At 47.3% G+C, this 11,750-nt stretch overlaps 3 protein-coding genes across 3 annotated transcripts; 2 read left to right on the top strand and 1 right to left on the bottom strand.

The window, feature by feature from the left end:
- Positions 1–2,125: 2,125 nt before the first annotated feature.
- Positions 2,126–2,203, bottom strand: CHC_T00004226001 (hypothetical protein). Its single transcript, XM_005715879.1, has one exon. It carries the CDS (start codon positions 2,201–2,203, stop codon positions 2,126–2,128), a length of 78 nt encoding a protein of 25 aa, XP_005715936.1.
- A 2-nt stretch (positions 2,204–2,205) lies between these two features.
- CHC_T00004225001 (hypothetical protein) lies at positions 2,206–2,256 on the top strand. The gene has a single exon (XM_005715878.1). The coding sequence runs from the start codon at positions 2,206–2,208 to the stop codon at positions 2,254–2,256; it is 51 nt and encodes a 16-aa protein (XP_005715935.1).
- A 7,335-nt stretch (positions 2,257–9,591) lies between these two features.
- CHC_T00004224001 (hypothetical protein) lies at positions 9,592–9,975 on the top strand. Its single transcript, XM_005715877.1, has one exon. It carries the CDS (start codon positions 9,592–9,594, stop codon positions 9,973–9,975), a length of 384 nt encoding a protein of 127 aa, XP_005715934.1.
- Positions 9,976–11,750: the final 1,775 nt, after the last annotated feature.

Raw genomic sequence — 11,750 nt, 5'->3', positions numbered from 1 at the left:
AGCCCCGACGGCTGACAGCATTACAGCGCGGGACGACCCGCGCTACAGTAAGTTACTACAGCATACCGGTACTGTAGTATTATGATAGACGCATTGTATACATTAAATACGAGCGCGACGGGCGGCGGGGTAGGTGGATAAGGACGGACTTGTCCACGACCTACCGCCTAGGTCCGTCTTCCAGCTTAACTAACGAGCGCGATCCGCCTTCGCGCGCGTTAACCGGGACAAAGCGGGTAGGGGACAGCCGCGTACGCGAGCGAGCGTAGATCCGCCTCCGCCCGTCAGTGCTAGTACGTTACCCAGTGCTGCTCCGGGGCGTCGAGGCGTACATCGGCCCGCGCGTACGCTCGTCCCCGACCGTCCCGCTCTACCACGCTACCAGGGCCCGCTTCCATGTCCCGTTAGCTGTGTGTTGTCCCCGTCTTCTCGCCCCTCGTATGGGGTCTACGTCGAGCAGAGTATACACCCCTCTCCGTTGGGGGGTGTTATACTACACTTCCCTCCCCTGATCTTGACCAGAAGAATGGGAACGTCTTCCTCTCGGACGCCCCCTTGAGCCTCCTCTCCCTCTTCTGCGTCTTGCGGCTGACCTAAGACTGCTCCCACTTCGTTGATTGAAATCCGCACTACGGCCTCTCCCACGACCGCCAGCGCCCTCTTCAAATGCCCCACCTGCAGTTGCTGTGCATTGCGTATCGTTTGCGCTAGCTCCTGTCAATTTGCCGGTGATCTGTAAAGGCGTTGTGGGCACAAGAACAGCCTCAGGAACTATGGAATCCATCTCCAAGAACCCAAGTGCTGGGAGAGACACAGGTTTGGATTGCCACCACCGATTTGAGAGCTCGAAAATCGGGTTACTTCCACTCAGCGAGCTCAGTGTGGTTACGGAGTCATTTACATGCATATGGATGCGATTGGTTCTTTATGGACGTTCTAAAATACCCCTACAAACGGGTCTGTTGATCACTATACTGATCATGGGGCTGAAATCACAAAATTGTCAAAAATGCCTCTTGATCAGTATACTACTGATCATGGCAGGTATTAGGGATATGCACTCTGCATGCTGATTTCCGTTCACCGCCGGCCGGTTCTGTAGACCTAATTTTGAGTAAGTTTTTGCCACATGCTATTTAATTTATTCAGAATTTAGGATCGAACTGAGCGCGCCGTCGAGCACTCGACCGTCGCGCTCGTCGTCCCCGCAGAAGCGGCAAGTGAGGGTCGGTCTCCTTTAAGACAGCCTGGACAGCCATGGGTGCATGTATATTTTTGCAATTTTCAAAATATTACATGTCCAATAATGTAATGTATTGTGTCAGCGCGCCGTGATTCGTAAATCAAAGGGTGCATCATACCGAGCTATCGATAAGGAAGAGGGTAGAAAGGAAGTGTTTTGGATCTTGGTTTGGTTCTGTTGGGAGACGAATCGCATCTCCTTCGATTGCCAGCCTCCCGCCTTTTTTCAGGTGTACAGGGGGGTGGCGATATATATTGCCATCTTTGTTAGTGCCAGCTCCGATATAGTGATACCCATTTGCGGATGGCACGAATTTTGAGCCAAAAACTAAGGGTCTCCAGAGAGGCAGTTGGACGGACGTACTGCCCGAGAGCCGCTGCCGCCGCGGATAGATATTATGCAGTTGCTTACTAGAATAGAGACTATGTCGGAAAAAGGCAGGGCCGATGATGCAATTGGACATCTGCAAAAGTGTAGGCTGGCATTTATCGCTGCGAAAATGGAGGAATTCAATGCGACGGCTCAGAAGCTACTAATGACATAAGTGCTTGATTAGAGTCTGTAGTGAAGATGCAAAGTATGAGTGATGGAGTCTTGCCATCGGTCTTTCTGAGCAGTGATGCAAGGAAGTGGCTGCAAAAAAGCCGCCAATCTCATTATCTTACAGTGCTTGGTTCGATATAGTGCCGTTTTCGGCCTACTGACGCAGGGAGGCACTATATCGCGACCCCAGTGTACTGGCATTCGGGGACATCAATAAAATGATTAAATTGAATTTTATTATATGCTAAATTGGATCTAGATTTAATTCATTCGCACTTATGCGGGAGGCGACAGGCAATGGTGTTCTCTTGTATGGCACGTTGGTGGTGACAGAGGCCATTATTTTAACTCTGTGTGTGCCATCATACTGTTAAGAAAAGTCTTAAATGGACCAATCAGGTGCACGCTGACGTCCATACATGTCCAAACATGCCCGTCCATGCTGTCTTAAAGGAGGCCCTGAGGCATGATTAGAGAGAGAGGGACAGAATAGAAGTCAGAAGTAAACAATCCGCTTGGTCGTCTTCGCTCGCTAAGGTGCTCCGCCTAGCCATTCTTTCTGCCCCCTCTCTCTCTGTCCTATTCCTCCTCCTGTCTTCGACCCTTCCCGCGCTTGCTCCGCCACACGTTAGAATGTGCTCACGTGCAGCCTTGCGCGAGCCTACGAACCGCGTTCAACGACAGATACCACCGGCTAGTTGCACAGTGGCATTTTGACCACAGCTGCATATGTAGCCATGTTTGTATCCGTTTTAGGATAGCATGAATCTATCCTATCCTATACCCTCGCTTTTGTGAACCATCACTACATTTCCTTTAGATTCTTTTTTGGGAATTTCTGGACATGGCCGTCATAATGACCACGTAAATGGACATCAGCGTAAACAGTGAGATTTAACTGCAGTTCGGTGTTACGAGTTACTACAATACGACATGGTCGCCGCAGTTGATCTAGGAGTGGTTAAAAGTGGACATATAAAAGTATGGCAAAACGGTGCTGGTGCTCAAATAGTAATGGCAATGCAGGCCGCAATGCTTCGCAATGGAAAACGGTGGTTTTATATTGTATAATGGCGGAGGGGAAACATACCTGACATGAAATGGCAAATGATGTATACTGCAGAAGCGAATGGCCAAGGTAGGGCGCTGTCGGGTGCGACACACTCGTAAGGATGGGTATCGACGGCGGTGGTGAATGTCCGACGACGACGGGAATATTCTTACATACATTTCGCAACAAAATGCCGAAACATTCGCATCTTCGTATTGTCACCGCCAGGTTTGGTGTACCGATTACCGATGAAGTCCGAGAATGGACCGCAGCCGCTAATTAATTTCGCTATGTGTATCGTTTCGAAAAAATGGGAGTTGAAATGCACTGTTTGCAATGAAAATCCAGGATGTGTGACACCGAGTTCCATTAAAATTGTGATGTGTACTTCTATCCCAGAAATTATGGTGTGCTGACGACCGAAAAAGACTAAAATGTAAATTGTGTACAGTAGGTCTCTTAACCAAAGACCGATATATACACAAAAGACTATGTAAATTGCCAAATTCTTCGTTTTTTCCCAGGTTTATTTACAGTAGAGAAAACTAAAAGCAACTGGGCACAAACAGAGACGTCAAGGAAATGCAACTCCGGATACTGTAAACACCGTACACCTGAGCAAGGCCTCGGTATCTACTTGGTAGGTCAATGATAGCGACGACACACAGCGATCCACACCGACTCCAGAGCTTCTGGACCATATGTGCAAGGCACGCCTCCCCTCCGGCGCCTCGCTCCACATCGTTCTTGTTTTCGTCGTCCACGACGGTCGTTGGGGGGGGGGGGGTTTGCGGCTGGTCCTGGGCCGAAGAATCCTCGTCCTCGTCGCCGGGCTGGCGCGGGACGGGGGGCTGGGGTGCGGCGGGGGGGACTTTACGCGGCGCGTTTGCGTAGATAGGTGAAGCTGGGGATGCGGTTCTCTTACTGAAAGGGGGCGAAGAGGTCCAGGGAGGCGGCGAGCACTGCGAGTAAGAAAGCGGATAGGAATTGGGTGCCATTTAATAACTATCAGGCTGGCGGTCTGGGACACAGGTAGCTCTAAATTGAATGTCCATCCTCCTCCTCCTCTTTTCCCTGTACGTTGCCTGCACATACTTCCTTCTTTCTGCCTGACTTTCTGCTATCCTGTACCACCGGGTTTTTATTTGTCGGTAAAGCTGGCCATCGCCCTCGCGAAGTGGCGACCAACGGATGTGAAAATTTGTCATGCCCAAACACAGTTTAAAAATTGAATCATAAGAAGACTCATTCCATTTCCACTTTGTGCTCATTACAGTCCATAACCCGCACAGCCGCCCAAAAAAATTCTCGACAATAATTCGATCGCTAGAAATCATTCGATTTACCTTCACCTCTGAAGGTGTCAGCACACCCTTTACTGGTTTCTTTTTTGGGTGTATGACCCGGCAAAACTCAGAAGCCCCCTGGTAGCCCTTATCCACCAGCACGCTCCAGCTTCTCTCGAACTTATCTGCCAAGGGCCCATCGTGAGCTGCTTTGTGTGCAGATATTGCATGCGCTGGAACAGGGTCAGGTCAGACACTGATCCCGGTTCATGCTCACTGCAGCACAGAGCAAGCCCATTCGGCAATACCGAGACTTCGACCTTGTAGCCATATTGCTTGTGTTTTCCGCTAAAATATTTCTTTCCCTCCTCCATACTTCCACTCGGGCGGAAGCTAGGCTGAAACGTCAAATCTGTGGCATAAAGAGCCATGGGATACTGACGAAAATTTCGGCGGCTCTCATACAGTTTGTCCATGGTCCACTTTCCAGCTTGAGCCTCAACATAATGCTGATACACAGGGAGTGATATGATCTCGACAAATTTCATTATGAGCTTCTCAAAAGAGGGACCTTTTAGACCAAACATTTTTGCGAGAAAGTCCCACTGACCCCCGTGCTTCATGACGCATAACGTCATGAACAAGACGTCCTTCCCTGTGTGCACGGAGTTTCGGCCACGGCCCGTGTTGTACCGTGCCATGATTAGTTCCTCAAAGCCACACCAAATGCCGAGAAACTGTGTAGGATCGAAATTTGTCATTTCGATAATTGCCGCTGAGCCACCCTGTTCATAAAACCTGTCAAATGTAGGCGATTCGGAGTCAACCTCCTCATCAGTTTCCACGTCGTCGTCTTGTTCGTAACGATTTATTTCGTTGTTGCGTTCAACGGCTGCATCTGCCAGTAGCTGAAGGGCAGTTGCGGCCTGTGTCTGGGTGATGGCAGGCATGGTTGAGCCTCGGAAGGGGAAGAGGGGATCTGCCAGGGAAGGTGTGATGAGGGAAGAGGGGATCTGCAAGGGAAAGTGTGGTGAGGGAAGGGATGGGGGTGTACGGTCTGGAGGTTGTCTAGAAGGGTGGGGTTTAAATGCGCAATGATGGGCATGTTTCCAAAAGAGGCGGGCTTTTTCGTAAGTCTCCGTCCACTTCTATTTTTACTGTAGACGCACAGTACTGCTACGTGTTATGTTGACCAGCGATGATTCAACTGAATATTCTCCATTTCGACTGTCGCCATCAAATTATGCAATCAATTTGATGTTTACAGTCTGACATGGTTGCCCTAGCATATGATTGGCACGTTTGGCAGTCCCCTCCCAACTGTGCTAAGGGTCTAGTGATTCGCTTTCATGTTGAGGATTATGTTGACTCATTGCCATTGCATGAAATATGCGGACCTCCTGCCAATACGATTTGACATATCGACCACTTTTTCTTATATTCTGATGTCATAACAATGAAAGTCCTTAATCTCTCTTCATATTCTACCAAATGATATGAAGGATGTCATGTGTGCCACCATTTCCCAAATGTCGCTTCTTTTTTATTTTCTTCCTTGCTGTGAAAACTATCATATTCCTCTCACATCCGTGTGCTTGGGACCAATCATCTTCTGTTTTACAGATATTATCTATGGAAAATCTGATCGAAGGCCGTGCCTGGGACATTCACCTTCGTCGCCAACCGCGTGTACTTTCCCGTATACAGTAGTTCCTCGGTATAAGAATATGTCCGGTGGACGGGTTTTCCATTTTTATATAGAGGATATTCTTTAATGAGGATTTGGTCCTACCAACACAGGAGAGTTAAGCTATTACTGTAACTTAAAAAAGTCGTCTATCCTACTCTGGCGACCGGCCGCGGCCTCCTCAGCCTGCAAATCGCGCCTCAGGCGACGTAAGTACCCGTTTCCTTTGGGGATTCGGCCATCCCCAAAGGAAACGGGTGGATTTCCTGCCGTTACTGGTTTCTGAATATTGTACTGGCCCTTATTTTTGTTGTAAAAGTAGCTGGTTCTGTACCAGATTTTTGAAAAATCTTTCTCGTTGTATTCTTGTATAGAATATGAATAAATGTTCGAAATTGGGGTCAATTTTGCGGGAACGAAAACAGTGGATGCGTTTTGCATTCTTATACCGAGGATATCCTTATATGAGGCATTCTTATAAGGAGGAACTACTGTACAACAGTATGACGTGGGACAACCCCTTTCATGTCCACAATATGGCAAGCCTCTGGGCACTCTCCGCACCCCGCAGTGCCCGCATTCAAACCATCAAAGCACTGTTTCCAGAGGAAGTAGATCTCTGATCTCGCACTGTTGCCAAAGGACATGTCCCAGTCTCGAAATACCCAGTCCCTACCTCGTGCATACTTGCCTCTATGCGCATCGACAACCAGTCTTTTTTACATCCACCGACACCAGGGCTTTCTCTCCCTTCCCATCTCCGCTCAAATCCACCCTAGATATATCCCTTCTTGTGTCTGTCGCACACCGTCTACCCTTGCTCATTGCCCCCTGTTTCTTCAAAAGTTCCCGCATCCTCTCCTCACGTTCCCCTCCTGTTACTTTGTTGAACTAAAGCACCCCCTACCTGGGAGTGCCCTGCTTCGAAAACTACGTCCCTGTCTCACCAACCCCTCCATGTTACCCAATCTGCAAACCACCCTCCGCCATGCCTGGCAGTGCATCAAGCAATTCCAACAAAAGGCTATTTTCCCCAACCGCTGTCTATACTGCACTGCAAATGCCACCGCCGCAGATCACGCAGATCATGTCGTGTTGTCGGGTGACAAGGCACTATATATTGTTTCTACATGGCGCATGTGTGATGATGCATTTGAGCTGCCTTCAACGCTGATTTCGGATCTAACGCCCACTGAAAGAAGGAAACACATCCTTGCATCGTTTTGATCGTGGTTTCATCTCATAAACCGCAGAAAATGAGTCCTCAAAAGATGTTAGGATATCTTCGGGTCCAAAAGCAGGACAAGTTGGCCTTACGAAGGACAAGGCCTTTTTGTATGCGGCAAAGGGGTTTGAATTGAAAGCCCTATGAAAGCGCCGCTGTGTCGGCCTTTGGCAAGGGAGGCTATCTTCTTTCGACACAGGGCAACGACACCAACATTGAGGGAGAAAACTTCGTTGATATGAATAGTTTTAGATTTTGGCAGCGTGTTCTCTCTCTGCCCAATGGTTTCTCGTTGCATGTATCCGGGAGATTTCCATGTCTCAACATTTGAACATCTGGGGGGGGCGCGAATCTGACGTCTGACACGCAACCTGGCGGTTGGACAGAGGTACCCCAAATGGAGATTTGGGGAATAGGGTCAGTTTGCGAAGTAAGAGGTTTCTGGCTAGTGTCATTTCTCGTTCTATAACTTTCCCGTTGTCACTGCATTAAAGATTAATGCATTTCGTCGATCGAGAGTAGTTGTTTGTTGGCGCTCATTATGACATTATTCGAGTTGGCCGTGCGCCATGGTACGAATCGGGGCTGGCGCCGAGGTCGTGAAAGGGCAATTCACTATATCGCAACACCTAAATACCACCGTCCTCGCCCTTGCTTGATTAGGCAATAGGCGAGAGGGCGAGCGCCTGTAATGTGTTGAGGAAGTTCCGTCGGTTCTCAAACGATGAGAAGCATTGTTGTATTCAGTACGTCGACAAGAGTCGATTAAGTTCTTCTTCGCATCGCATTTAACGAGGAACGACCTGTCAGTTCCAAGAGTAGGACACGATTTTCCTTCATTTCTGCATATCTTGCTGGTTGCGATAAGTAGGTTTACATTTTTACTTTCGGAAAGTGGACTCCGTTTTTCTCTGATAAAATGACTCTACAGTATTGTCTCTCTTTTGCATCTTGGTCGCATCTTCTGAACCCTCTTCCCAATTTCGTTCGTTCGATGAATTAGATATTAATTTCGTACGCTTTCTGACTGTTTCAGCAGACGTAGTCTTATATTTCAAGGAGCACTTCTCTATTAAAAAGCAACCAATGTATCACTACAAGTGAAACAGTTGACAATTGACAAGCTTTACTTGATGAACTATTTCGCGATGATGCCTATCGTATGCTGCCCCCTCTCTACTTATACTGGTTTCCTTCACTACTCGTCGATAGGGGCTCGATGAAACATAAATGCATCGGAGAGGTAGCGTGCCTGTAAATGCAATTGCACGGCAGAAGGACAGTGCTCTCTTAAATGCAGACGAACCTTTAGTAGAGCGACTTGGCTCGCGGCCTTACACGGTATGTCCCATCTGCGCGCTTTGAGCGCGACAATTATCTTGACGCCAATTAATATGAATTGTTGCGACCTTTCGGAGCTGCCGTACTGAGCATTTGGGCTCCATGGTGCTTCTTGGATCAAGGTGTTGCAGCTCAGTCAAATGTCCGTTCGTTTCAACAAGAGCCAGCGGGACGAACCGACCGGTTCGGATCTAATCGTATTGTAATCAGTGCTCTCCTTTTTTCTTCTACACTTGCATCGTTTTCTATTTTCCTTTTTATGTCCAACGCAATACTTTCCTTTTATTGGAGGGCTAACAATACCTCGATCCTTTGCCGTGCTTTGGGATCTGTCCTGGTCTGTAAAGAAGGGCGGTCTCCCTCCCCGTTTGTACATCGACCATCGGGACATGTTTGAACCATGGTTCTCGTCTGCATATGCTATCTATAGAGACCTTAACTGACATGCAGTTTTATTTTCTTTGAATTAGGGTAGCATCTGCACAATATCCGGTGGCATTTTGGATGAGGTCCTGGACAACCTGTATCAGATATTACAAAGATTGGCTATCTCTCAAAATCAACACTACCCACTTTCAGCCCACAACTGCAGCTCTATAGCTCGTTCCCCAGTATATTCATGCACTGTATTTTAATTCTGTTTAACAATACCGCCATCGTTTCGGGAAACCACTACACTGTAGTGGTGAGCATTACTTGCTTTCGACTTCAACCTATTATGCGAGTTTGAAACCGTAGTGTGGGATGCACATTTTAGAAAACGGTGAAAATGCAGATTATCTACAGAGAAAACATATCAACCTTTCAACCGCAAAAACGTTTTTGGGGTTCGAGCCTCTTCTACCATAGTGCCGAAGAGAAGAGCATGTCATTTAAGTGGAACTTACCTCTTTCAATTCTAACAAACCTTTGCATCTCATCCAGAAAGTCGGAGCCTCTTCCGCTTGTGGTATGTAGTAAGATAGTTCGGGGAGATGAAATAATATCCACCATTCAAACACGCCTCGCAGATATAATCTATGGAAGAAGTATTCTTTTTATATCGCAAACATCCCCCCTCAAACACTGCCGCGTTTGGTGAACACCGACAAGTTGTCCACAGCTGTGCGATAAAACCCTAAGCTTGTTTCAGCCTAGGCTTCTTCTCAGCAAACCAAATGAGCTGGAATCATCTCATCCCTGAACATCATGGACAGCTCTGCGTCTATATAAGACATGCCCGATTGCCCGAACCAGGTAGTTTGTCCTTCAACATCCCTCTCACTACAAAGCCTTTCTCCAATCCAAAAAGTATCAAATCATCCGAAAAAGCAGGCCTACCTCTCCAACATGTTTCATCGCTGCACATGTTTTCTCTTGGCCCTTCTGGTCCTGGTTACAGTCGCCTTTGCTGTGAATGACAAGCGCGTCGGGGAAGACATCTCTATTGAACAAGATGGCGCGGAGGACATGAAAGTTGCAGACCGATCTCATTTCAACTGTCCGGACTCTCCCAGAAGCAAGAAAGAAGCTCAAGATCAATGCCGTAAGTATCCCGTTAACATACGTTGCCGTGTCGCTTTTTACCGCGGATGGTTGTGCATCAGTCGTGATCATTGATGATTAGGACTGCTCGCTGAGCTACCCGCGCCACCTGGACTGCAGTTGTTAGAATGGACTCAAGGGGTCACCATGGGATTATCAAATTCTTTGTTAGTCTGGAAGTCGACGACAGCTGTTTCAGTCTGAAGGCCAATACATCGCAAAACAATTTCAATCCCTTTTCATGAAGTGTAGTTGCTCGCAAAATTATCTGCGAAGGCTATCTTTAGTTGGCAGTGCGTGTGGACATCGCGATGTACTCCCTTGCAGTTACAAATAAATTGATGATAACCGGTATCAATGCCTATTCGAACAAAAACTTCTTTTTCCAATAATTCACCCATGTAATCTAAGGCAATCAGCAAACGACAACTCCTGCCTTTCCGCGGATTATCAGTGCCTTCTATGGCAACTTCTCCATCAAGTACTCAGACCCACATGTACTCTGATACTAATGTACGTGTCAGAAACATGTTCACCATGCGGTCATAAATCAATACGGAGGGTATCTTATCTTAAAAGTGCAAAGTCCACCGGCCATTTTCCTACGGCAAGTTGCCATGGTATCTGTTCATGTGTACGTACATGTCAGAGGCTGCTTCCAGCGGTGCTGTAACGGGCTGCCATCGGCTATGCTCTTCCGAATCGGTTAAATCAGACCGTGTCCACGCAGATAGCATGGACACGCGCATCTCTACGTTGCGCGCTGTCAATGGCGCTCGCGTGTGGCACTATTTCCGTGGGGGAAGTGTCTTGATTTGAGTGGTGAAGGTGTGAGGTGCCTTGCCCCTCTGTTTATTGCAAAGATAGCTACTTAAGTAGAAGTACCTGTTACCGCTGAAAGCTTGTGGAAGCAGGGATCACAGAGATGATGCTGCAAAAGGAAAGACATTGTAAAGGATGAAGCCATAAAAGAATCAGTGCTGCTTATGGTGTCACTAGTTGTTCCCATAAAAGCTCACACTGTGTGCAACAGTCCGCTCTCTCAGAAGAGAGGTTGAAGTTAATTGGAAATCGACGAGAGAGCTGCCTTGACGAGATCTTGGTCAGGATACAAAGAGAGGAAAGGGGTAAGTATCACGGGAATGTCTTCGCCCATGTTGCGGATTGGTTCCCACGTGGGTTCCTCATCATCGAAGCCCTGCCACTTTGCCTGTACTTCGTATAGTTGGATGTGCCATCCGAATCCAGCAGTGACTGGAAAGTGCGTCAACTCCTCACCATTCCCCATCAACGTTGCTGCGTCCGCGTTACTCGGTCTCTCTGGTGCCATTGAAATTACCAAATAGACCTTTTTCTAAAAATCTGTGTACTGCCGCACCAATAAAAGGAAATTCGGGGTTTCTCTGACCCAGTACGGCTTGAGATTCTGTATCTCCTCCCAGTTGATCAGCAAACACAGAGCATCGATAACCACCAGTTTGAAGTCATTTGGGGCAGGGGAAGTAGTTTTTTAAATTAATTTATGAAAGATGTTACCACAATATACTTTCGGGGAAGGGTACCATTTTAAAAGTACTGTATTACAGGGACTTCCGAGTAGCAATTTAAGTACTGTATTCATTTACAGGAGAAAAGTAGAGTACTGTAGAACAGATAAAGTTCATGCGAACTGCCGCAGTACGAGGTTAAAGTTTCCATAAATCCAAAGTTAAAGCTTCGTTTTAATAAAGAATGACATGCCGGAACAACGGGAAAGTTAAACGCAATCATTGCAATTGTGAACTGCACTTTCATCCCCATAAACTGAATTTTGAAATGCCTACTTTTGGGTTTATTTCGGCACAAAAGAG

This window comes from Chondrus crispus, genomic scaffold, assembly GCF_000350225.1.
Source record: "Chondrus crispus Stackhouse genomic scaffold, scaffold_22, whole genome shotgun sequence".
In the NCBI taxonomy this organism is placed as follows: Eukaryota; Rhodophyta; class Florideophyceae; order Gigartinales; family Gigartinaceae; genus Chondrus; species Chondrus crispus.
This window is presented reverse-complemented; position numbering and strand designations above follow the sequence as displayed.

Excerpts from the sequence above, each read along its gene's own strand:
- CHC_T00004224001 (XM_005715877.1), top strand. The coding sequence starts at position 9,592 with ATGCCCGATTGCCCGAACCAGGTAGTTTGTCCTTCAACATCCCTCTCA.
- CHC_T00004226001 (XM_005715879.1), bottom strand. The coding sequence starts at position 2,203 with ATGGACGTCAGCGTGCACCTGATTGGTCCATTTAAGACTTTTCTTAAC.